Genomic DNA, 27,821 nt, shown 5'->3' with positions numbered 1-27,821 from the left:
TAAAAAAATAAACAAATTGAAATCATATTACATTTAATACAACATAGCAATACGTTAAATACGTAATACATATACTAACACCATCAAATAACTCGCAAATTTCTACTTGCAACTCGCAAATCATTTATCGATAATAAATTACTAAAATTCTTTCAATTACCGATAATGTATGGTATTTTTATTTGATTGTTCCAATTATTTATTTATAATTTTTTTTATTTATTGTATATAATATAATTTATAAATATTTAAAATCTATGTACAGTATAAATATATTCCGTAATATTATTATTATTATATTATTGTGTTATGCTTTTACGGCCAACATGGGACCACTTAAGTCAATTTTAGTTGGATCTTTTCTGAGAAAAGCGTGTTATTTTACTCTTTCGAGCTGCCCAGTATTTCTTCATCCGTTCAGATCTTGCTTTCTTTTCTTCATCCGTAAACACCCTCTTCGTTGTATTTTGTCGTTTGTCTGTCTTTTGTTTAAATCTAATGCTTTTATCTTTTAGCTTTGTAATTTTTCCAGTTTTATTCTGTAGGTCAGTCAGGGAAATTCCCAATTCTTTCATATCTTCTCTAATTTCTTTGATCCATCCTACTTTTAGCTTTTGGAACCAGAGCTTTTCAATGATATTTCTTGACAGTCTTGTTTGCGGTGTCCTTATGAGATGACCGAAGAAAGAGATTCTTTTTTTCCGCATAGTATCGGTAACAGCCTCTATTTCTCGATACACCACCTCATTTGGCACAATCCACCATTGGCCTTCTTTTTGGTGTTTTTATTGATACACGTTCTGACAATTCTCCTCTCTATTTTCAGAATTTTTTCAATTCGGTTTTTCTGAGTGATTTTGAAAAGGGTCTCGCTTCCGTAGGTGACTTCTGGCTGTACTACAGTTTTATAATGTTTAAGTTTTGTTTTAGCAGAAAGGCATTTTTTGTTATATGTTGACCAAGTTAATTTTTGGGATTTAATCATTTTATTTGTCCTGTTTTGCCATGTCACTTTTTCATTTAAATTATAAGTTATTATTTCCCCTAGATATTTAAACTGTTTTACTATTTTAATTTTCTGATTGTTTACCGTAATGCGCTCTATTACCAGAGGATCTATGGCCATTAGTTCAGTTTTTTCGAAGGAGATATGAAGCCCTATCTTTTGTGCTAGGTTTTGAAGGCTCATGATTTGTGTTTTGGCTTCTTGAATATTATTTGCTAAAAGAGCGAGGTCATCTGCAAATCCTAGGCAATTTAGTGTGATGGAGTTTTTCTTAGTACCCATTTTTATATTTTTGGGATTTATTTCATACCATTTTCTCATGACAAATTCGAGGGCGCAGTTAAAAAGGAGTGGTGAGAGGCCGTCTCCTTGCCTCAATCCAGTTTTTATGTAGAAGGGTTGAGAGAGTTCACCTCTGAATTTCACTCTGGACTGGGTATTGGTTAAAGTTAATTTTATCATATTTACGAGTTTAGGGTGAAGGCCCAGGTTTCTCAGAATATTCAGCATGGATGGTCGGTGTATACAATCATAGGCCCTTTAAAAGTCGACGAAGGTGATTATTAGTTGTTTTTTCAGTCTTTTATATAAGTCCATCATAAGTTTTAGGGATATTATTTGCTCCGGGCAACCTCTCCATGGCCTAAATCCCCCTTGGTATTCCCCAAGTTCCAGTTCAAGTTGGTCTTTGCATCGGTTGTATATGATTCTCGACAGGATTTTGTATGTGCAATCCAGGAGAGATATGCCTCTGTAGTTTTCAGGATTAGTTTTATCCCCTTTTTTATGTAATGGATGGATGAGGGCTGTGGTCCAGTGTTCTGGAAGTTTTTCTTCGTTCCATATTTTCACGAGACATAGATGTAGGGAAGTTTTGACTGAATAAACTGATGAGTGTTTCCAGAGTTCTGCGAAAAGCTGGTCTTCTCCGCTTGCTTTGTAGTTTTTTATTTCATTTAAGGCTGCGAGAACTTCTTGAATTGTTGGCGGATTGATATTTACTGGTGAAGTTTGAACTGGAGTTTCAGTGTCAATCTCAAAAAGCTCTGGGGGGTCGTTACAGTTGAGGAGTCTATTGAAGGTTTCTGCCAAAATTTCAGCATTTTCTTTATTGGTGTGGGCCATATTTCCTTTTTTTCCTCTCAGCATAAGGGTGGGTGGTTCATATCTTTGAAGAGCCTGACCAAAAATTTTACAATAGACTCGGAAATTAGTTTTCTTGGAACTTTCTTCTATTTGCTGAATCAAGTTTTTTTGGGCTTGTCGTTTGGTTCCTCTTATAATTTTCTGAGTTATTTTCCTTTGTTTGGTGAATTCATAGTTAGATTCTTCAGTTTTCTGGGTTAGGTGGTTGATCCAAGCCCGGTGTCGGTCTTTGACTGCTTTGTCACATTCTTCATTCCACCATTGGTGTTTTTTTCTTGGGTTTATAGGGGCTAGTTCTTCAGCTATTTCTTTCAGTTGGGATGTCAGTTCTTTTAAATTATTAGTTAATTTGATTTTTTTTGTTGTTTCTTCAAAGATGGCATTGTTTATTAATTTATGTGGATCATAAGCTCTTTTGTTTTTAGGTTGGGATTTTTTCTTTTTATGCAGGGTGAATTTTATTTTAACTTTAATTAAGTAATGGTCCGATCCAGTATCTGTTCCTCTCAAGACTTTTACATTATAAATCTCCTTGTGATAATTCCGGTCCATGCAAACATGATCCAGTTGCCATTCTCCTTTTTTCCAATCTGGGTGTTTCCAAGTCTTCAATTTGTTTGGTTTTCTCATAAAATAGGTGGATTTTGAGATCATATTATGGTTTCTGCAAAATTCGACAAGTCTTTGGCCGTTCTTGTTAGTTTTCTTTTGGGCAGGCCATTTTCCGATAATATCATGATATCTTCGTTCTTTACCAAGTTGGGCATTAAAGTCCCCATCTTCGTGTGGGTCTTATTTATGTTGTTTGCAGTTTGGTCAAGAAGTTCCCAGAATTTGTCCATCTCTCTTCTCTATCTTTTTTAGGATTGTTTTTGTCATTGGTGGGAGCATGGACATTTATTATGGTGTAGAATTTATTGGCTGATTTTAGGGTTAAGGTTGAAATCCTGGGGGAGTAAGACTTAAATTCTACGATTGAGTCAATTATTTTAAGATTGATTGCAAATCCTGTTCCGAACTGTGGGCAATTCTTCATCACACGTTTCCCGAGGATTCCTTTGTAAATTCTGTAACACTGAGATTCAAACGGCTCTCGATCGGTGTTTCTCATTTCTTGAAGTCCTGCGATTAGGATATTTTGTTTGTCCATTATGTCTGTTAGAGTTTTTAGTTTGCCGGGTTGAGTTAGAGAATTAATGTTGTGAGTGGCAATGTAGTTTATTTGCTTGTGTCTTATCCTCAATTTTGAAGTTGTGTTGTTTTTGGGTGTTTCCAAACGCTCCGATTCATTGTTATCTTTTAAGCAGCTGCCCACCGGATCCGAGTGCAGCCTTCTCTGGTATTTACCAGACGTTCCATATTTGACTTTCAAAGGCAAGTCAGCCTTGGGTGGGAATAAATTCCCGAGTTACAACTCTGGATGTGATCCATAGAGGTGATTCCGATTTAGTTCACCAGTAGAAATCTCCACGTTTCTAACTGGTTATCCAGACGAACCAACGTGGAGGCGCAAACCGATTTTTTTAATTGAGAGTTTAAGTATGGAGAAAGTTTAAATCGGTTCCAGAATCATTTCGTCCATTATTATTATTATATATATATATAAATAATTTGAAAATAGTATGTATGTATGGGTGTACTTTTTATAATAATAAACAATATGTTTTTTCTTAAAAATTCATTGTAACTTTTTTTGGGGTTTTTTACTTATTAATTTATTTTATATATTTATATATAAATACAATTAAAAATATATAGATAAAAATAAAATATAAATAAAATAATTACACTCATTTCTTTTAAGTATTAAAATTTTATTTAAGTAAAATGAAAATAATAAATAGATTTATAAATACGTCCCGTATTAAAAATATAACAAAAGGTAATCAGAACTTACTTTTTCAGTATCTATTAAACAATTACCAGCAAAGTCAACTGATAGTGTTGTGCATATAATCTTCACCATTATCTAATTTACATGAAATTAGAAACAATAATCCATTTTTGATTTTATCAACTTCCTTCGGATAATACTATCAAATTACCAAAAAAATATTTTCATCAATTATATTAATATATTTAAGCTTTCAATTAACCAAATAGTTATATATATGCTATCCATAAATAATCCATTAAAAAAAAAAACACTCAAAATTAAAAAATCTTTCAAAGATTTAATACAGAGTAGAAATAGAAGCTTGATAGTATTTCATAATCTTTATTCTTAACAATTTGGTAAGTAAAATTTTCATAAAAAATTTTGTAAAATAAAGTTCAGCAGGTGACCTGGCATTTAAAATGAGCCAGATTTTAATTTAAAAAAACAAGAGATGGTTTCTCAATGGCTTCATCACTAATTCCAGGGGGACATCTCACTCTGTTCACTACCAAAGACTAGTTGTTTAGTGAACAACATTATTTTCAGAAAAAGTAACTCTGATCAGCACAGATTATACTTTCAGATTCTTTATATGCATCAAACACTTTAGATAATGTAAAAAAAAATTTATGTACGCTCCTTCTGTGGAAAAAAATATAAAATATACAATGTCATTACTCAACAGTCAATTGATAAAAAGCAGAAAAAGGAAGGTAATGCTCATACATATGTATGAATGTTGGCATGTTTGAGGCTTAACTTTTGACTGGATTAATTAATTTTAATCCAGTCACACGAAATTTAGCATAGAGACTCGTGTATATGGAGCAGTTTATTGTTACATGTTTGGGGTCAATTTCTGAAAATTTTATAAGCATAACCCCAATTTATATAAAGCTCAGTACAGACATATATCCTTATCTTACCATTTAAAAAAAAAATTTTGCCCCAAACTCTCCCCTTACTCAAAAATCAAAAAATTATCTTATTATCTACTGCATATATTTTAACCAAAAACTTTTTTTTATGTCTTCTAAGCATAGTAGTTGTACAAGCAGCCAAAAAAAAAAAAATAATAAGTCGGGGGTATATTGGGATTTGGGAAGCCAATCAAAGTCTACAAATATAGATTATTTTTTCAACTTTTAAACTTTTTTTAATATACCATTATATTTCCACTCTTAAGACAAATAAATTACCAATGCCAGAAAAATATAACAACTTTGTTGTCAGCAAATTTTAGTTAAGTTAGAATTTTTAAGGAAAAGAGTATTAGTTATACAAAAAGATTTCAGGTGAGAATTTGAATTTTTTTTGAACCCTCCCCAGACAGATCAAAGACAATACGTCAACAAAAAAAAAAAAGAGATTGTTCTGCTGTATTACTAGAACATGACTGTATGACGCCATAATGCAAATGACCATATGAAACCCAAAACGAGTCAGTATATCAATTTTAACTCATAAAATCTAAATATTATATATGGACAACCCTCTCTAGATTGATATTTTTAAAATCATTTGCTGTCAACATTTGTAAATAATTACAACTAACTTAAAATATAAATAATTAGCGCCAAATATATATAATAATAATAATCAATAATATAACAGAATTTTATAATAACAACAACAATATTTATAATTTCATAATAATATAAAACATTAGTATAATTTACAAGCATGCATACACACACACACACATATATATAATATAATATATTATATTATATTATATATATTATATATATATATAATATATAAAATATAATATTTTTATATTATATATATTATATTATAATATATATATATATATATATATATATATATATATATATATATATATATATATATATATTATATTGCATAATTTATACTGTAATAAGTAAATAATAAAATTTAACTCTTTTAATTATAATTAATTATATCATTATTTATTTCAAATTATGTAATAAAATTAATTAAATAATAATAAAAAAAAAATATTTTACATTCCCAATATTTTCACTTTTAACTGATGTTCTGTGGTAATGACTACATTAATGAATCAAATATTCATATCAAAACAGAAATAAAAAAAAATTAATGAGAAAACTGCTGCCATGGCTAGTCAAAGTTAACCGTCATTAATAAAAAAAAAAACGGGATCGTCCTGCATCCTCCTCCTCTTTATACTTTACTTTAAGTAGTACGGTTATCTGAATTTTTACTTTATTTTATCAACAAATAACTGATTGCATCACTGTTATTTCAAATATTTCCTATTTTTACATATTAATAAGTACTCTAACCGCTTCTCTTTTGGTGTTTTGAAACGCACTGTTAAATTTTCTTACGATTTACTTCAAGCAGCTATCTTTATTTACTAATGGAACACCGTATCTACCAGACTAATCGTGATCCGTCATAGTGCAATGTAATTTATTTATAAAAAACAAAAGATCTACATGCTTTCAAAAAAAAATTCCTTATGAGGGAAAACCCTCTCCCACCGCTGCATTGTATCTTTATTTTACTTTTTACTCTTTTGATACATATGTCACACACGTATCAAAAGTTTGGATCCGACCTAGACCCAAAAGGGTTTGGGGCTAGATGGTCCCTAACTCAAGATATGTGCTTAGTAGAAAGACTTAGAAAAACTTCGGAAATTTTTTTAAGTCTTTGATGGCGTGAGTCGTAGTGAACGACGCACCACTAACTTAATTTTGAAAAAGAATCCAAAAAAAACCCGCTTTTTTGCCTGCCGGCTGGTACCACAAGTACAAAAACTAACTAAAAAAAATTAAAATAAATAAAACACGTATGAATAATGATAAAATATAACTAATTGGTAAAGTACCCTATAAGGTACCTACAGTAAAAAATTACAACTAACGGTTTCACCAGTTCCTGCCATGCGGTACCGTATTTGAGACTAAAACACTTATAACTCAGCTATTTTCCGTCCGATTTTGATGAAACTTTCACTAGAATACACGTCTTACTCTATGTTTTGTTGTAAAACACTTTTACACATAACACAACAATTACACTCATAAATTACACTGCCATCGGAGCTACCCAATGCCGGTCCGTCCTGTCTTGAGTCCCGTACTAGACTTAACTATACCATATTAAACCTTATTAAGTTCTACAAATTCCATAAATTTAAAAGATTACATTTTTTAAAAATCAATATTTAGTTATGATTAAGGACAGAGTTTTTATTCGTCATAAAAGCTTTTTTGTTCTTCAAATCATCAGTTTCAGCAGAACTATATTAAAAAAAAAAAAAAAACTGGAAAAAAACTGAAAAAATTCAGTTGTTTCAGATAACCCCACAATATGTTTTACATAGCTGCCTTGCGGCAGACCACTGTGAAGTGACTGCATTCTTCTCCAATTGAGAACCTATTATAACTAATTATACTAACATGAACGGTATAAGATAAACATTTTATTTTTAATATTTAGTAAATTATCTATCTTTAAAAGATGTAGTTTTTGATATATAGTGTCCCACGAAAAACAGAAAAACTTTTAGTTCGTGTTCTATCGGTGAAAATAATGAAATAAGTTCATACAAACATAGGTCTGAAAATGCTTTGTTTTCGAGTTACAGCTACTGAAGATTTCTTCCAGATTTCAGATCTTCTAAAAAAAGAAACACTACTGTAATTTTTAAGAACCAAATTAAGAAGTAAATTTTACGGTATCGTATGTAATTTGAGCCGAGAAATAGGATAAAACAGGTCCCAGAACTATAACTCCAGTAGTTTTTAAAATATCAGACGTAAAATACAAAATCTGATGTTGAAAAACAATTTTTTTTTACGTTTGTAAGACAACAGCTTTGTTAAACGATTAATAAATGTTAAATATTAGCAAAACTTGTAGGGAATTTAATTCTGAGAAAATTAATGTAAATGCAGCCAATAAAAACGTTTAAAGATCATTTTTTATTAAAGCAAACCAGACAGAAAATCATATTATTCTTTCAGCACCTAATAAACATTCTTTTTAAAAAATTTTTAGTTAATCAACATTTACGGACAAAAGCAAAATTTCCAACATGTACATTTTCTATTGAATGCAAGTAAATCATCGTGTTAATGATGAACACTGTGATTCAGCATATTCAACATAGCCCAGGCACTAGTACAAGTGAATTTCATGTTGCACTGGTTTGTTACAAAGTGTGGCATATCCTATAGAAAGAAAATTTTTATCCTTTCCGCCTGCAGAAGGTTCAAAATTTTGAGCCAACAGATTACTCCCAGCAGTTAAACTTCTGTCATTGGCTTCCAGACAACGCCGATGAGGTAAATTCAATTTTATTTACTGATGAAGCCACTTTTACAACAGAGAACTTTAAAAACTGAAATTCTTCTTTAGAATTCTAAAAATAGTCATTTATGGAGCGAAGACAATCCACATGTATGGTGGAACTAGTTTCCAACATAGATATAACATCAATGTTTAGTGTGGTATTATTTATAACAAAATTCTGGACCGTTTGTTTTAAATGAAAAACCTTACGAAGATGCATACATTCATTTCTTGAGAAATAATTTCCTGGCTTTTTGGAAAACTAGATTGCAAATGATTTTCCCGCAAGATGGAAATGATTTTCCCGCAAGATGGTGCAACGCCACAATTTCCTTTAGTTGTTCTAAATCATTTGAATGCTAATTTCTTCTGGATTGGATGTGATAAACAAACAATTAGACACCATAATCAGCTAACTTAACGCCACTAGATTACTTCATTTGGGGCCACATGAAAACGATACTATACCGGCAAAATGTTAATACTAAAGAAGTGTTACTCATTAAAATACAAAATGTTATTGAATTATACAAAACGATCCTGAGATTATACAGAAAGCCGCTGGAAACATTTTATGTCAGGAAGAATGCTGTGTACATTGTGTAGGAGGGAATTTTGAAAAATTACTGTAACTGATGTTAATTATTCTGTTGTTACCTTTTATCATTTCATGTATTTTATTTTTTGTTTTGCTATATTAAGGAAAATGTTAATTAGGAACAGAAAAAGTAATACGATTTTCTGTCTATTTTTGGTCTGTTTTGCTTCAATAAAAAAGACTGATTTTTAAAAGTTTTTATTTACTTTTTATTGGGTTTCCCGACTCAATTTACATAAGAAACCACCAACTTTATTCCTTATTTGGGTCCAAAAAATTACAGTAGGGCTTCTTTTTATTAGAAAAGTTTAAATTTGGATGAAATCTTTCATCAGTCATATAATTTGAAAATAAAGCGTTGCCATAATTGTTTATGTGAAGTTTTTTCATTATTTTCACCGATAGAACATATCGTGAAAATTCCTGTTTCTTCGTGGAACACCCTGCATAATAGATTATTACATTTTGCATACAATAGCTTACAAAAGTTTTGTAACCGAACAGTTATTATTGAAAAGAATACATATCTCAACAACCGTATAAGAACTGTACTATTCATCAGATATGAACTTCTACTTTAAAAAATATAAAATGCAAACAGAAAATTAAGCATTTTCACGTAAATGTATAGCACAGGTTTATACAATCTTTTTTATTATTTTAATTGGCCCAAATCGCTTTCTGAGTTGATACTGTTTATTCGCATTACAACATTTAATCGCGTTAAATTAAAAATAGTAATGAGTACCTTTTTTTATTTTAAGTATATAAAAATATAACTTGCAATTATTTTGTGTGCTTAGTTCCCTTAAAGCTGTGCAGATGCACAGCTGCGCAATGATTTTAGAAGTATTGGAATAAATTGCACAGAGAAATTTATTCCCTGTGCATCTACAATCAGCTATTGCAAATATACTCAATGAAACATTTAGTTGAGACTAGGGCGTAGCATACAACGCAACTTTCTTACGGAAGATATTCTTAGGGAAGAAATAGGATTAGATGACTAGTGGAAAAATGTATCTATTATGTAGGATATAGAAAATTTGATTTCCATTTTGTACATTTGTATACAAAATGTTACATCAATCTAGTACAAACAAGAAAAATTCTAAAGAATTTGCTAAGCGTCAGATCATGATGTTATATTATTTAAACCGTTAAATGAGGTTAGATGATTGTCCAGGTATTTCACAGTTAGCGCTTCGCTTCAGTAATTATGTATGAGACAGTACATTAATTGAGTATTGTAAAAGTCAGATAGCAGAATGGAATGACCCTAATTGTAATTATTGTGAAAAGATTCTGACTAACTTACAATATCGGGTAACAATATTAGCTCTGAAAGATGTAACGGACGAGCTTACTTGTGCATATCTACAAAAAAGTAATTTAATAATTACTGATGCTCATCGGAAATTAAAATGAACAGACTAAAAACCAAATATTTGAGACAAGAAATTTTTTGGAGTGACACTGTAAGAGAAATATTATCACAGCATCAAAATTACATTGAGATTATTACTATTACTTGATTTACTGGACGTGTATGTTTGCACTTAGAGAGCAGATTTCCAGTTTATCAAATCATCATATCAGAGCAGACTTTCATTATCAAAAGGTTGGCAAGCATTTGATAATGAAATTATATGGCATCTAAGTCGGTTTTTTTTATATTCACAAAGGAATCAGTTTTATTTAACAATTTGAACCACGTTTTTACGATGTAAAAGGTTTTATTAAGACCAGAAAGAATCTGACCGTTTTTTTCTCAGAAATGTGCTTGTGTGTGACTTGTGTATTATAATTGCTATGAGGGTTACGGATTTATTTATTTACAGAAATACCTTATCTTACTAGCAACATACAGATGTATTGAAACACAATAAATTGGCACAAACAAAAAAAGAAAGAATTTGCGATCATAAATATGTCCAATCTTTCTGACAAAAGATGTCGGTAAATATGAAACGCATACCGATTCCAAATGAATAACAGTAAACAGTAAAAATTGTTTTTGTCAATCTAAGTAGCCCTTTAAGCGGTGGGAATTTTTATAAAAGGAATTTTTTCACAAGAGGGTAGCATAAGACTATCATTGTTCAAAATATAAATAGATCTGAGAATAAAATATTACTTACGGGAAAGGAGTTTAAAGAACATGTAGCCGAGGAAATTGAAACGATTAGGAAGGAAAATTTATAAATAAATAATAGATAACGCTAAGAGTGAGATTAGGGATGAAGTAACGAAACAAATTCAAAATTTGAGAAAAGGTGACCGAGAAAGATTTAAACAGAGCAATTTGTCAGTCCGAAACGGGTCACTTAGATAATAAAATTGTGGGAAGCGTTAGGATTTAAGTGAAAAACAAAATGATATCAAAGACCGGTTAATTGTGACACAGGAAAAGGTAGCGTTAATGAAACAAAATTAAAGCGATTACAGAACAAACAAATAAAAGTTAATGAAAAATTTTCTAATGAAATCACCGATGTAAAAAATAAACTAGCGGGGAAAAATCGTAGAAACTAATATTAGACGAAATAGTATCTGAAACTTAATAATAGCTATTTTGTAAAACCTATTAAGACACGCTTAGACTTGAGGAACCCGATTGAATTTTAAATGAATAAAGGCTAGAAATATTAAAGATTGGAGTCAGATATGTTCAATATTACGTAGCATTTTTTTCAACCGATTAAGAAACAAGATTGCGGTTTTCGTTCGTAGAGTCTCAGACAGGGAATTACAGGAATTTTGTGATAGTTTTAAAGAGAAATTTTGGTCGGTAGATAAACAGAATGAGGTCAGAAGTAAGTTACACTTTGGGAAATTTAAATCAGGAAATCATACGAGTTTAAGTCGGTACTTTCATTTAAATTATAACACGGGAAAATTTCTGCAACCGTCTGTAGGAGAGGAGGAGTTAGTTGTTCTTATTTCAAATCGTTTTGATCCGATTATAAACAGAGTTAGAACAGCACAAGTAAAACCGCTTTAGAGTTTACCAAATTACTAGTCGGTTTACAACCGGAATTAAAGTATTTAAGCTATAATAAAAACACTAATCGACATAAATATTATAATTCACGAAAATCGGATGACGATCCAAATTTGTATCCTTATTACGACGAACGTTAGAGAATAAATGATAAAAATGAAAATAAACCTAAGCATAGCGGGGGACATACAAGAGATAGGGAGTACAAAGGTGGCTATAATTTTGAGAGGTCTAACGATTATAAATGAAACGACGATGTAATTTTTAGAAATAGAAATAAAGGTTACGGTAATAATAGAGGGGACAAGTACTACGGTAGAAAAAATGACACTTCAAATTATAAACTAAACCGTGATAATAAAGAAGGTACTAATAGTCGAAATAAAAATTTAAACACGCGCACGGCTAAGAAGAAACTTGTCAACAGCATAACGAAAACAAAATAATAAAAAATCAAACCGTTCTAATAGAACGATGACCCCGATACAGATAGAATAAACGTACATAAGGAAAACCATTAGAGGTTTCGCCAAGAGATGTGGATCCGCCCGCGAAATCTGTCGTAACGGGTGAGGAAACAAGTTTTAAAACTTTAAACACCATATATTCTGACTCGCCTGAAGTACTTCTGAAGGAAACCGAAGAGAACAAAATTCTTAATAAAAACGAGTGCGATTTAATTGAAATTATTAATGTATCGGTAGGAATTCAAAATTTTTACAGCCGTTAGAAAAAGCTAATAATGAAAACATCATAAAATAAGTATTGAAAAATTAAATATAACAACAGCGACGAGTACTAAAAACGAAATTACAAATAAAGAGGTAACCCTTAAAGTAAATTTTGGTTTGTTTGAAAAAGATAATTTGGTTATACTACATAATACATACTTAAAGATTTGGTTATACTACAAAATTTAAACGTTAAAATAATTCTGCGAGTAAATTTCCGTAATAAAAATTCTGCCGTAATTAATTTTAAAGAAAAGCACGTTAACATTAATAAATTTAAAATTCCTTTCGTAATGGACAGTAATAAAGATAAATTAGTGCGAGATATAAAGGTCGATAACAACGATTACGATTATTTACGGGGTAAACAAATAAGTGACGTCAAAGAAAATGTATCGGATATAGCGAGTAAAATTGAATTAGAGGAATTTATTAATATTTTTTACGAGTATAAAACTATTTTTTCTTATGTACCCGGTAAAATAAAAGATTATCGATGTAAATTTAAAATCGATCAAAGCAAAAAATTTAATAGGAAACGTTATCGTATTCCGTTTGCAAAAATAGGGGCGGCAAGAAACGAAGTGAATAAATCGATAAAAAATAATATAATCGAGTTAGGCGATTCTGAATATACGAGTAATTTAGTAGCCGTTTCTAAGCCTGGTACACCGATGAGATTAGGTGGTTTTGTAGACTGTAGGATCGGTGAACAATCTTATTGGCTAATAAAAATGGCTTAGCCCCGATTCCCGTAGATGGCATTTTAGCCGGTTTTCATGGCGCCAAATTTATTAGTTCTTTGGACACGCGTAGCGGTTACCGTCAAGTAGTTTTAAATCCAGATAGTAGAAAATAAGTTTCGTTCATTTTCGACAACAATAATTAATCAAATACCCGTTTACCGTTTGGAACTTGCGTTTCAACCGCCGGATTTATACGAGCGCTAAATTTTGTTCCTGGCCCCGAGGTTTCTAAGACGGTAACCTTAATTCGGACGATCTTCTAACGGGTCGAAAAATTTTCACGAACATCGTTGTAAAGGTTTTTCGGAAGTTTCTAGAGTTTTGTATCGCGTTAAAATTAAAAAAAATGTAACTTTATCGCTCACGAAATGAAATATTTAGGTTACGTTATTTCCTCTTGTGTCCCGATAAAGTAGAGGCGATTCAAAATTATTTACGTCCACAAAATATAAAAACAACTTCAAAGTTTTTTACGCATGTGTAATTATTCCGCTTTAAGGACCCGATTTCAAAACAACTTAAGTAAAAAGAATAAATTTGTACGGACCCAAACAGACGAGGCCGTTTTCAATGAAGTCAAACTTAAATTTTTATAATCTATTATGTTAAAGCATCCTGATTTTAACCGTAAATTTTATTTGTCTACCGATGCCAGCAACGTGTCCGTTTCCGGTATTTTATTTCAAATTGATGACTTGGGAGAGGGAGCATCGGGTCATTTGATTTATAAGCAAGAGTTTAACCCCGGCCCGACGAAATTATGTCATCGCGGAAAAAAACTGTGGGAGGTTGTTTTTTGTATTCAGAAACTCCGTATGTATTTAGAGGCCAGAGCATTTGATGTTTGGACCGATCACCTAGCTAATACTTTCTTTTAATTCGTGTAAATTAGCGACAGGACGTCTTGATAGGCGGGTTTTATTTTTGCAAAGTTATAATATCGTATGGAAGTACATTAAAGGAAAGGAGAATAAAGGAGAAAAATAAATAAACTGAATAATGATTTTCTTTTAAAACGAAATCGCTCTAAAAAGTAGAACATAATTTTTGTTTATTATAAGATAATCAAAATAATTTTCAATATTTATAAGAATTCTGAGCTCGTAAAATATTTACTGAAGAAATTCGAATAGGTAATCTGCGATAATTAATAAAGGTAAAAATCTGAACCTAAATTAAATCGATAAGACAAAATAATTTTTTTTCGGCGCACAACGGGTTATTTTTTACAAATGCTGAAAATTATTTTCATTATCTTAAAATCACCAGAAAATTTATTTTCTACTTTTTAGAGCGATTTCGTTTTAAAAGTAAACCTTTGTTGTTTTTAAACTTTATTTAATTTTATTTTTTGTATACGTAAATATTTTAAAAAAAATATATATAAACCCTTTAGGAGCAAAACTATATTGCTGTAGAAGTAATATGAAATTTTATAATCTATATTTTTTTTTTGAGAAATTAATTCAGACGGAAAACGCGAGCGCGCGCGCGCGAATACACAGTGAGACATTAAAAATCGGTATTTTCAGCTATTTTATTACTTTCATCATTATTCTTGACGAATTTGATACTTTTCGTTTGATTTTTGCGAAAATTACTGGAAAGAAGGATCTGTTTAAATATACGTGTACGACAAGAACACCGTACGATAAGCTACGTCATCCTTGAAAATTGCATATTGTGAAATGTCAGGTCCCACTTATATTTTTATAGGACAATACGTTTCCCACCTGAAACTTATTATTTCGCGTCGTGCGTGCCTGCACAATGTAACTTTTTTTTTTAATGTTCTCCCTGCATTTCTCGATTTGTATTAAAATAATGTACAGGAGTTATTATATATATGCACGATAATTCATTATTTACAAAGTCTAAACTAATTTTCACCCTTTCCTTCCTAATACCGATTCAAAATTTCTATGAAAATAAAATAAATAATATTTATTATTACTTATTTATTATAATTATAAATTTATATTTATCGGTTATTTCCTAATAACTATACTAACTTAAGAAATTCTTCTTTCGACATGCGACGGCCGTGGTTTCTTCGAAACGGTTTTTACATAGTTTTGTAGTCTCAGGTCGACCGTTCGTGAGATGTGTTTAATTGAATCTCAATCACCAAAGAACACCGGTATCCACTATCTAATGAAATCGGTAAAAAAGTTATTCTTAACCTTGCTAGGATTTGAACCTTAAAACTCTCGACTTCGAAATCAGCCGATTTGCAATGACGAGTTAACCGCTAGACCAAGCCGGTGAGTACCGATTACGCCTGCTACTCTTCAAGATTTGCGAAATAGAATTGTTACAGCAGTGAATTAAATAATCTGGGACCGGTTATCAATAAAAATAATTTGGGACGAATTAAGATAACTGTTATTTATAAATATCGACTTTTACGAAATAAAGGAAGTATTGTGATCGCGCGATTAAGTTCGCGCGATCACAATAACTTAAGTATTAAGTTCGGCTTCCAGTTTCAACGGAAATTTCCATTTGACCATCCCTGAATCCATTTTGATTGTTTTCGGCGTGACGTCTGTACTAGGTACGTGCGTGTGTATCTCGCATAACTCAAAAACGATTAGGATAAGAATTTTGAAATTTTGGATTAGGACTGTAAACATCTAATCGTGCATCTCCTCTTTTGATTGCAATTGACTTGACCAAAAGCGTCCAAAATCAAAAACAATTTGATTTTGGAGTTTTCCTTAACCGCAGAACTATAGTAGTACAGTAACCGCAATAGGCCCTCATCGAGAGGTTTTCAACGACGTATCATAAGCGGTACTTATTTTCATCGGTTCCAGAGTTACAGCTAAATAAAATTTTAATTAAAGAAATATTCGGCTCTTACAAGGGGAAGGTACATCGGTTCGAATCTGACTTCATTTCCTTTTCTTTTTTTTATAAATGAAAAGTACATAAAATTTTATTTCACTAATAGTAGATTTTTTCATGTTTTTTTATTAAATTATTTATTTTAAATCGTTTTTACAATCGGTGCTTAATAATTATTAATAAATCGATACAATTTAAAAAACATTTCACCGGTATAAGGAGGGGATTAAAAAAATGTCCCACCTTAAAGTTAAAAAAAATCAAATTTACTCAATACGACAACGGTTTCATGTGAAAAAAGTATCACGCGTTTAGCATACAACAAGCCCTGCTTACAAATACAGCAACATTTTGATAATCCCTTACCGTATGGGTTGGTTACATGAAAAATTGTTTCAAGCAAAACCTTTAGGTAACGTTAACAAAACTAACGACCACTTTAAAGCGATTCGATACTGTGCCTATTAAGGTAGGTATAGCTTTATTTTTTCTCCAAAACCCATTTTTCCCCTGGACCAACGGTTGGTTATATCAAAAAACTTTAGTTACATAAGTTTTAGACCCTTATTCAAAGAACAGTAAGAACTTTAATTGAATTCGATATAATTACTTAAGAAAGTTATATCCATACTTTTTTTTTTCGGTCATCCTTTGCCGTAAGGATCGGTTATATCAAAAATTGCTTCAGAGAAAAGTTATCGGGAATCTTTACAGGATTAACGACCACTTTAAAACGATACGATACTGTGCCTATTAAGGGAGGTATGATTTTATTTTTGTCTTTAAAACCTCATTTTTTCCTCCCCTGAGCAAACGGTTGGTGATATCTAGAAACTTTACTTTATATTAAGTTACTAGGTAAAAATAGTAAAACATTTACTAAGTTTTAGGTTCTTATCCAAAGAATCGTAGGAACTTAAACGGGTTTGATATTTTTCTTAATAAAAAAGTCATATCAATGTTTTGTTTTTTCGAAAAAGTGCCCCATTTCCATCCCCACGGTCCGATTTTCGCCGTTAACAAGCCCGCCCGAGATTTTGGGTGGAGTTTTTTTTTTTTTAGGGAACAATTTTAAAGTGATTGGCGCAAAATTACGGCGGTTATCGTGTCCACAAGAAAATGAACTGTTTTTCAAGAATGTTCAAGTACACCTATCAAAAAAAAAAATCCTAACCACCTCAAAAACCCAATTAAGCCACCTGAAACAAAATACTCTACAAGTAATCCATATCTAAAATAACAAAATTTAAAAAAAACCAGAAGAATAAAAACCCAAAAACCATATATAAATCAAACCAAAGTAAAAATATAAAGAACTCACTACATCCAAAAACAAACAAAAAATAAATAAATATAAAAAAATTAACCTAAAATCAAAAGGCAAAACAAAAAAAAATATAAAAAAGAGAAATATTCAGATATTAACTATAAGAAAAATTAATATAAGGGAAAAAAAGAATTAGAAGAAAACAAATAATAAATTAAACGTAAATTATAAATAAAAGTATCCCCCGCCCGCCCAACAAAAAAAAACTAAATATTTTAAAAAAATCTAAAATAAAATCCCTTGAATAAAACCCAGAAAAAAAGGAAATCCACATAAACAAACTAAAGAAACAAAAAATGCTTAACTAAGCCTCCTATAAATCGGCTATCTTGACTACCTAAAAAACAATGAATAAAAATAATACCGGAACACAAAAAAAGTAACGATTTAAACACAGCGTGAATTAATAAATGAATAAAACAAAGAGATGAAGACCCAAGAGAAAGAATAAAAAATATAAATCCCAACCGTCTAAGAGTAGAAAAAGCAATAATCTTCCTCAAATCATTTTCTAAACGAGCGGCACAAGTATCGCAAAAATAAATAAAATAATTAAATCGAATAATTAAATAAACACCAGAAGTCACCAAAGTAGAAGAACGAACTAAAGAAGAAACAGGGTAGGAGCTGCCGTCGCCGAAGGCAACCAAACACAAAAGGGGAACCGAGCGCTTTTAGTAAAAGAAGCAAATAAAACCAAATAAACCAAATTAATAAAATCACCGTCAAAAAATATAATGGAAAAGAACCAAAATTAATAAATAAACCGATACACAAAATTAAAAATACATCGCCTGCACGATTTATTAATAAAGTAATAAGACCAGAATATAAAGAAACTCTATTTTGATAATAAATAACTAAACAATAAAAAATTAACCCGAGACCATCTCAGCCTAATAATAAACAAATAAAATCAGGTATTAAAATAAAAAAACCGTACTTGGAATAAATAAAACAACAAAATAATAAAACCGAACTAAATTTAAATCACCAAGACTATAAAATAAAACACAACTTCTAATTAAAAATAAAAAAAACAAGAAATTCAATCAAAAAAAACATAGAAAAAGAAATTAAAAAAAAAACACTCAAAAAAAACGAAATCATATTCAAACAAATAAATACCAAAGAAAAAAAAAGATTGTAACAGAAAAACATAGCCTATCCTCAAAAAGATCTTTGACATCACAAATCAAAATTTTAAATTAAAATAAATAAGCAAAATTAAAAAAAACAAATCAAATATTATATAAAAAAAATAAGGAAACAATAAAGAAGAAATACATTAAATTCACTATTTTTTACTTGTAATTCTTTAATCTTCCTCTGGTGACAAATACACATTCATACACAATCATACAAAATTCTCTTACATAATAAAAAATTAAATTGTCTACCAATCCTAGATAACAATATTTTATCCCCACCTTTGTTGTAATAGATCCCCCTACATATATATATGATTCATCTTATCTTTAGATAATTATATGTATCTCTTTATATAACCTGATTGCTATTTCTTTATATAAAGGAAATACAAACTACTATATATGTATATATATAGTAGTGGAGCTTTGCTGGTTGAAGCACAAACTTTCATGAATTGAATTAATGAACTGTGAGTCTTTATTACTGTGTGGGTTGATTTTGAACTAAATGATTTTATTCAATCGAATGAATAATATTACAAAAATAATAAAATTAAATTTACATTATATAAAATAATATTAAATAAATTTAAGAGATTTTGTTTAACAATAATGGGCTTCCCGTAGAGATCGCCTGTGAGGTTGGAGTTGTAAGGTAACTCGTTAGAGGCTAGACTGATCATCACCATCAACTAATAATAAATGGGGTGCTCCTGTGGCGCTGTTTTGGGAGCACCTTCAATGTGCTCTCCACTGTCACGACATATTTAATTTCTAACTTGTTCAGTACAAACAAATAACATACCCTGTACTACATCAGAGCATATCATATTCCCTAAGCGCTCAGTAAAAATCTGAATAACACATCATTAACTATGTCATAGCATATTTTGTTTTCTAATTTTGCAGCAAAAATAAATAATACATCCTGAATGTATTACTACTTAATCAATTCCTTGCCCAAATCCTACTTGCTCGACAAAAAATTAAATACAGCATGCAATACGATAGCTTACAAGATATGCTGCAAAATCAACAAGAAGCTTGATAATGCATCCGTAACTGTGTCAAAGTATATCGCATTTGCTGCCTCATCAATAAAAGTAGTTATTACACCCTGTACTATGTGAGAGCAATATAACATTTTCTCTCGTTCAGTAAAATCATAAATAATATATAAATTATTTATATAACAGTTACCACTTACCGACAATCTTTAATAGTAATGTTCCAGCGCTTTCAGATTGTTAATCCATCCTCAGGAACAATGATGTGTTATACTTTATTTACGTCACATATCATTAATTATACTAAATTGAATTTTATAAAACTTTGAATACTTGTTTGATTAATATTATTCAAACGTATATTAAACAATAATTTTAATTCTCAGGTCGGTAATACTGCTTCATACTAATAAACATAACAATTGAGACCTTCATACTGACATGATGCATAATGTTGACTTTATTTTACCTTTAGACGATCGATTGTTATAATTACATTTTTATAAAATTTAATTTACTATAATTAATGACATGTAAAGTAAATAATTATAAAGCATAACACATCATTGTTCATGAGGATAGATTAATAATCTGAAAGCGCTGGAACATTACTATTAAAGATTGTCGGTAAGTGGTAATTGTTATATAAATAATTTATATATTAATACCAACGGGTCTTGCTTAATAAAATTCATATAAATAATATACTCTGTACTAAACCTAAGTGAGCTTATTACATTTCTTACTTTTTTTGTAAAAATACAAATAATATACTCTGCAATATGTCAGAGAATAAATAGGATGTACTTGCTGCTTGAACTGCAAGATTTGAAAGAATAAATCCTGTAATTTGCCAGAGCATATCGTACTTCCTACTTCTTCAAAAAAGTATTTAATTTTTCTTTTCACTGTGTCAAAATATAACAAGTCGGTTACCAAAAAATGTTAGTAATATACTTTGTACGATATCTAACCGCAAGACAATTTTAACTTGTTTAATAAAACCCTACATAATAACCCTGCACTGTGAAAAACTAACTGATTTTCCAACGACAAAGAAAACAGAACTCAAACTCAAAGTAAGTAACTTTCACAACCACTCAGGCCAAAATCAGAATTCAATTACTAAGCGAATTTGCAAGCAAATTTGTCTTCAAATTTCTTATGAAAAAAAACTAATTGATTTTCCAAAGACAAAGAAAACAGAACTCAATGCCTTAAAATTTCTGACATCAACAAAGTAAGTAGAGTACAAAAATGTAAATATTTGGGAGAAATCATAACATCAAATATAATTGAAAAATGTGTGGGATGAGGAATACAGTACAAAAAATTGAAACTGCCTATCATCTCATAAAGAAAGTTTATCATAAACATTCCCTGTTATATAACTCCAAATTGAGGCGCTAAAAAACTGCAGTTCTACCAGAAGCACTGTATGGGGCAGAATGTATGCATTGCTTTTTAGAACAAAAAATAGCAAAAGTAGAAATAAAAATCTTAAGAAAACTCAGGGACAAAAATATGTAAATGAAATTTATAAATTGAAAAGTAATATAGAAATTTACAAATGTGCAGTAAAATTTAAGGTTCTTAATCTGAGAAAGAAGATTTTAGTTTTATGGTCATTTATACAGAATGAAAACCAAAGATTAGACAAAAATGTATGTAAAAGTATGAAGTAATAAAATCATTTATAACTGAAATTATGGCAACTTTACCTGGCAACTCTCCATTGATCTTACTGCTCTGGTTTAGTACTTTTTTTTCATTTAAGTACCATTCTTCTTACGATAAAGAAATAATTGTAAATTTTCAGAATAATTCTGATAAAATACTATGCGATGTAAATTTTAAACTAAATTCATATAAAAGTTATGAATGCAATCGTTTCCTAAAGTATATTTTATTTCAGCAGCCATAAAAATAAACAGATTCAAATGTTCAAGTATTTGTAATTTTCAAGTATAATCAAATTGAAGTATTTTTCAATATATTTTTGTGCCAGAAAATATTTTTGTATAATTATTAATATTTTCATTTACGTTCATATGAAAATTCAATTTTAGTTCCTATAAAATAGTACAGTAGAGACAAACAACTGCATTCTGTGCTTCATTAGAACAGCTTTTAAAAAGTAGGCTAAACATGCCTAGACAAATTTTTTCTTGTCAATTTCAAATACTCAGATTTGCTATTCAGTACCCGCTATATATGTATTGTTACAAAACTTAAAATCAAAACAATTCTCATAGGGTCATTTAAAAGAAGAAAGTATTTTGTTTTTTAGTTCTCAAAACTCATTGCAGTTCCTATATAAAATTTAATTTTATAAAAATAACGCCGCCACATTGGTTAATCAAGCTAATGTAAAATGCATTATTTTTTTACTAAATAAAATGTATGTCTGAAAATAATTATTAAATAAAATTAAATGTTAGAATATACCTTAATAAAATATAAAAATCATTCTACATATCAATAACTCTAACAAAATATAACAGTTTAAGATTCCTGATAATAAGCTTTATAAAATTATCGGATTACATTTTCAACTCGTTTAACTAAAATTTAATAACTCCTCTTTAATTAAGTATTATTAGCTTAAAAAAAAATTACCAAATCTATGTTTCATATATATATATATATATAAGAGTAATAAAGTTATTACTTACTTTAAATAACATCCTAAATTGTGTTCATTAGTTATTTTTCTAGAATATTCTATAAAAAAAGTTCATCATTATAAACCCACGTACATACACCAAAACGTTAACGACGAAAGTGAAATTGATTTCGGTAGATGGCATCATAAATACTTTAAAAGAAATTATTCATAATTTTACATATAAGAAATTTAATAATAATTAAAAAAATTATATAGCTTGAAACACACACTTTTTGCCACTGTTTGTTCAAAAAATATTTATGATAATTAATAAATAAACAGAATAAAATTGTTTCTAAATCTTTTTAAGAGATTGAAAAATTTATATACATTTTTAATTATGATGCGTTTACAACAAATTATTCCTCGAATTAAGATTATTTTAAGTCAGCTAAAAATTATTGATATCAAACAAAAACAAGATCGATAAGTAATAATGTATTAGTTGTCAGCTAATTAAAAATATCGTTGAATTCAGCTTGGGCATAATTATAACAATTATTTACTAGCACAGTAAAAGTAAGAACGTGTAAAATTTTTGATTTATTAATCATGAGGTTTAATAAATTTTTGAATTTCACTCATTAAATTGCCGTTCAATAAGTCTTAATAAAAACAAACTTGGTTTTGTTTTTCTAGGTTAAAAAATTTAATCACTATCTTCCGTACAACTTAATCTTGAATTCTTAATAATATTTAAAAATGCATTCACAAAATATACAAATTTTTATAGTTATTTTTCTTAAAGAGAGCGTGTGTGGTGTGTGTGTGTTAAACTTTTAAAACTGTATAATAACAAGTCCTATTATATAACGTAGCAGAATTGCAAGTGTAAAACGGTTAAACCTTCAACACGCAGCAAATAGTCTTGCCATCCCTCTCCATGTCTAACCGCAGCATGCACGTATATCTTATATAACGTACTTTTTGCCCTTGAAAATTAACTAGAGCGCATTTTTTTGTTTCAGTCTGTTATGACTTACTTATTTCAACTACTTTTTAAAATTTGAAAACCGAAATTTTTTGCGATCACAATACTTTCTTTACTTCGTATAAGAAAGTAAAAATTCTCAGTATAAATATGACTAAAACAACAATACAAAATATTAGATACCGATATAATCAGTTTTGAAACTGTACAATTTTTTTTTATATTTCAAATTAGTTAGATAACCTTACTTGTCAATTTATCTTATCCATGAAACTGTACGACTCTGTGCATTTGTCATTCTTTAATTTCAGACCAACTTTTAAAGCACAACTTGAAGTACAAGATTACAGTTCATCGTTAGCTTAAACGAATACCTTTATAAAATTAACAAAAAATTGTGAATATTTCTCTCTTAACTCAATGACAGAAATTTTTATCACAAATTCATTATGAAAATTTACCGATCAATTTTTTTTTTTGCAATGCGTTCCAGTACATCGATCGGTCTAAAAATCGATTTTCTCCAATTACTAATAGGAAAGTAGTTAAAAAGAAAATGTTAACAAAAAAAAAGGATTTTTATAATTACATGTTTAATGAATATGTTCAAAAGATCTTGCTTTCCCCCTTATGCAATCACGATGGCATTTACTACAAAATTACACATTTTTCCCCTAAAACTTTTGTCCGCTTTATGAAATCATATAAATGAGTTTTCAATCGACTGTGAGTGGTAATTCAGGATGTTTGGATCTGAAGAAAAGTCAAATTCGTCTTTGAAGATTACCTGACCAAAAATCATACGAATGCGGTTACCGTTCCAAGTTGTTTCTCGACATCCTAAACATTCAAAAAAAATTTGATCGTAGTCGTCTGTAATTTTTAAGATCGTAGCGAGTAATATTTAAAAGACATACGACTATTTCTCATGAATTGTCATCGAAATGAATTGTCAAAAATATAAACCGAAATAAAAAATATGAAATTTGCGTATACTTTTAAAAGAAAAAAAAATTATGGATAAAATACGAAACGTTTGAATAATTTAAATAAATTCTTGCACAACTGAAAGGACCTGTCACGTTACCCCAAGTGCCAGAAAATAATTAATTATAATGTATATTCATTATTTAACTATAATATTTTGATTTTTACGTGTCAATTTTGGGATGTACCGTTCTTATTTTACGAGTTTATTTCCTTCTATTTAAATTTTACACGTAAATAAAGTTATTTATGTAAGCATCGTGACAATTCAGTTGTACACTAACGTCTACATTTCACGACAAAGAAAGTCACTGGCAGATCTCTGTTCTTCCTTCTACCAGAAAAAACTAATCGTACAACATTCGTAAGGGTTTAAGCGAGTGCACGACAGGTTTCAGCGTTTGTCAACCGATGCTTTGTCGGCACCCTATAGAAGAACATGATGGCAGACGGGATTACAGACATTGCTGGCCGTTACCGTTTACTCTTTGTCGAATTAAGCTGCAAAACATTTACAACAGTTAGAAGGCAATTTTTAAACGGTTCTAGTGTGTATTTTGTTTCGTTTTTTGGTTAGTAAACATAAAATATAACATAAAACATAAACATAAAATCAATGCAAAATATAAATTAAAAACTTACTTGCAACGCGATCGAGTGAGGTACGTGCTATTTCATTCTCTGCTCTGAGCATACTCTACGACAGAAAAAGAAAATTATAACAGATCTAATAGTAACATGTTTTTTTTTTTTTGTATTTGTTCAAGAGTTATGTATATAAGATATATGTACTCTAAAGTAAAACTCTTTTTATAATTACACTGCCGCTTGTGCAAAACAAAAAAGAAATTTCAGTTAAAAGTGACAGTAGTCAAAACAAAAAACAGACGATATTATATGTAATGATTTCAACAGTGGTCACTTGTACGTGACCACTGTGTTCATACTTGTTTGATACTAGCAGACCCGGCAATGCTTGTGTATATATATATATAGAGAGAGAGAGAGATATTTACTTTAACCACCTACAGCGATATTATAAAATTAATATTTACAGAGGTCGAGAAAAGTTTTAAATAAATCGGTTATAAAATTTAAACATTTATATTTCTCTAAAGTAAACCGTTTTAAACGGTTCATACAAAATAGAAAACAATAATTTTACCAGTTCATGGACATTTACTTTGTAAATCGCTGAATATTTTCAAATAAATTTACTTTTGTTAGTTATTTTAATTAAAGGATCCTTTATACTAGTATTATTGGAATAAAATTTTGTTCAAACAAAATAAAATGAAGTATTTATTTTTTTACATTACATTTATATTACATTTTATACATTTTTTTATATTACAGCGTAGACAACAGATGCGTAGCTTATTAGTCCGTACGGGTCACCGCTCGATACAGTCCATCATTCATTTATCCGTCTGGTTACAGGAGCGTTTCATTAAAGCCCTGTAAGTAAGTCTATTAGTTATTATTACCAGAATTGTAGGTAGTACTGGTAGACAGAAAGTTCTGGGTTCGAATTCCGGTCAGAATTGGCTTTTATATACGCTTTATTAAAATTAAAAATAAACGTAAGAGACGAACCGGATGTCGGTCTATTGCCGATACAAATAAATAAATATAAAAATGTATTAGGTACTAATATGTGTAAGGAATAGCATTAATAAAGATAATGTGGAGCGACTTATCAACCGTTGGTAGCCGTGATGCTGTCGAGGTAACACCGCCCTTCCTCTCCGACAAACTAAACGCTAAACGCTTCACTAAATACATGCTGCAACATAACTCATATTTTGATAAATAATTAAATCTATAACGTACATTATATTAAATTAAGTTAAAAATTCCAACGGCGAACCCGGGACCTTCCGGAAGATTCCATTTAGGAGATCAGTCGGCAAACGGTTTAGTTGAAGAATTAAATAACATTATATTTTCTGTTCTTATAAACATAAAAGGATTACATAAAGCAGGTCGCTTATAGCGTCTAACTCAACATTGTATTTATGTGGACGTCTCTTACTTTTATTATTAGAACCTTAAATATAATCGAGTTAATTACAAGTTTTACATATTCATTTTTTTACACTTTAATGCTGTATTACATTTTATAAATAAGTTTATAACGTTATATCATATTAAAAATTGATCGATCCGTCGATCAATTGTTGTTAGCATGTTGGCTACTAAATCTACCGGTCTCGTGTTTGATTCCTGGCAAAAATTTCACTTTTTTTTAATAACTCATTAATTTTATCGACCGTATTCTTCGTTCGTTAAAATACACGTGTAAGGTATTACGAGGTCAAATTGTAAATAAAACTGGAAAAATTTTATCTGTTATTATGTAATATTAGAATCTTTTTTTTTTAAATTACTTTACAAAACAGATAAACTTTATCGTAATATTTAAAAAAAAAAAAATTATAAATATTAAGGGAGATTAATTATTATTTTAAATAAAATGTAATAAATATAAAATAATCGACAAATCTTGATTTAATTTAATTATATCGAACGTCTATATAAGAAATATGTCTTTATAAGAAAACGTCTATATTAACGTGTTACTCGCACAGCAATACTCATACGTACGCACACACACACATGTACACATGTTTACGGTTGTATTTGAATTGTACAACGCTTGACCAGAACTGTCTGACGGTAGCCAATCAGAGCGAAGGAAGCCAGCCACCTGCGCTTGTTTATCCCCCTCGCATTAGTTAGACTGACAGATGTTTTCACTAGATGCGTCATCCCAAAAAAATTAAATAAAAAAAGATTTACCTCTAAAATTCCTCTTAGCAAAAGTCCTCTGTCAACGTATAAACTATACAATTTTATAAATTATGTTATGGTATTATTTTATCATTAACTCTTGAACTATTTATTTTTCATTTATTTATTTTTTTTAATTTATTATTAAAGCATTTGTTACTACAAGAAATTTATTTTATTACATTTATTTATCATGAAACATTTCGCTTTAATCAACTGATTTTTTTTAAAAATCTAGCACAAATGAAGTATTACAATAAAAATACCTTCAAAACTAGAATGATCTAATATACCGGTGATACAGATGCGGTTGATGAAGCTTTCTATTATTTAATCAAATCTAATGTTCAATCTTGTGTAATGTCTTTATCAGTAATGCAAGATTTCGCACGCACACACACACCGCGAGCAAATGAAATCTGTTACTCCATAATTACAATTTTTGCTTTTTAATTTTTATTAAAATACGAGTAGACCCGGCAATGCTTCGCTATTGCTATATATATGTATATGTATATATATATATATATATATATATATATATATATATATATATATAGAGAGAGAGAGAGAGAGAGAGAGAGAGAGAGAGAGAGAGAGAGAGAAAAAATATAAACCACAGCGAGTATTTTTTTTTTAAAGTAAATTAAAATTATTATTTTAATTTTTCAAAGGTTAAACGTATT

At 29.7% G+C, this 27,821-nt stretch overlaps 1 protein-coding gene across 6 annotated transcripts in view; it reads right to left on the bottom strand.

Moving 5' to 3' along the window:
- LOC142331755 (enkurin-like) overlaps positions 1 to 27,821 on the bottom strand; it is a 143,312-nt gene that overhangs the window by 80,484 nt on the left and 35,007 nt on the right. For 2 of the 6 annotated variants that reach the window (XR_012758082.1, XM_075377820.1), the window contains exon 2: positions 24,985 to 25,039. Coding sequence is in view for 1 of the 6 variants with exons in the window: in XM_075377820.1 (XP_075233935.1) it covers positions 24,985 to 25,039 (55 nt within the window). In the remaining 5 variants the exon portion in view is untranslated. Of the gene's footprint in view, positions 1 to 22,431; positions 22,667 to 24,984; positions 25,138 to 27,821 lie in introns of those variants that run through there. The other 4 variants (XM_075377817.1, XM_075377815.1, XM_075377819.1 and 1 more) reach the window with 4 other exon arrangements.

Source organism: Lycorma delicatula, chromosome 10 (assembly GCF_047948215.1).
Source record: "Lycorma delicatula isolate Av1 chromosome 10, ASM4794821v1, whole genome shotgun sequence".
Taxonomy (NCBI): domain Eukaryota; kingdom Metazoa; phylum Arthropoda; class Insecta; order Hemiptera; family Fulgoridae; genus Lycorma; species Lycorma delicatula.
The sequence above is the reverse complement of the archived record's forward strand: the minus strand, read 5'-3'. Positions and strand labels throughout refer to the sequence as shown.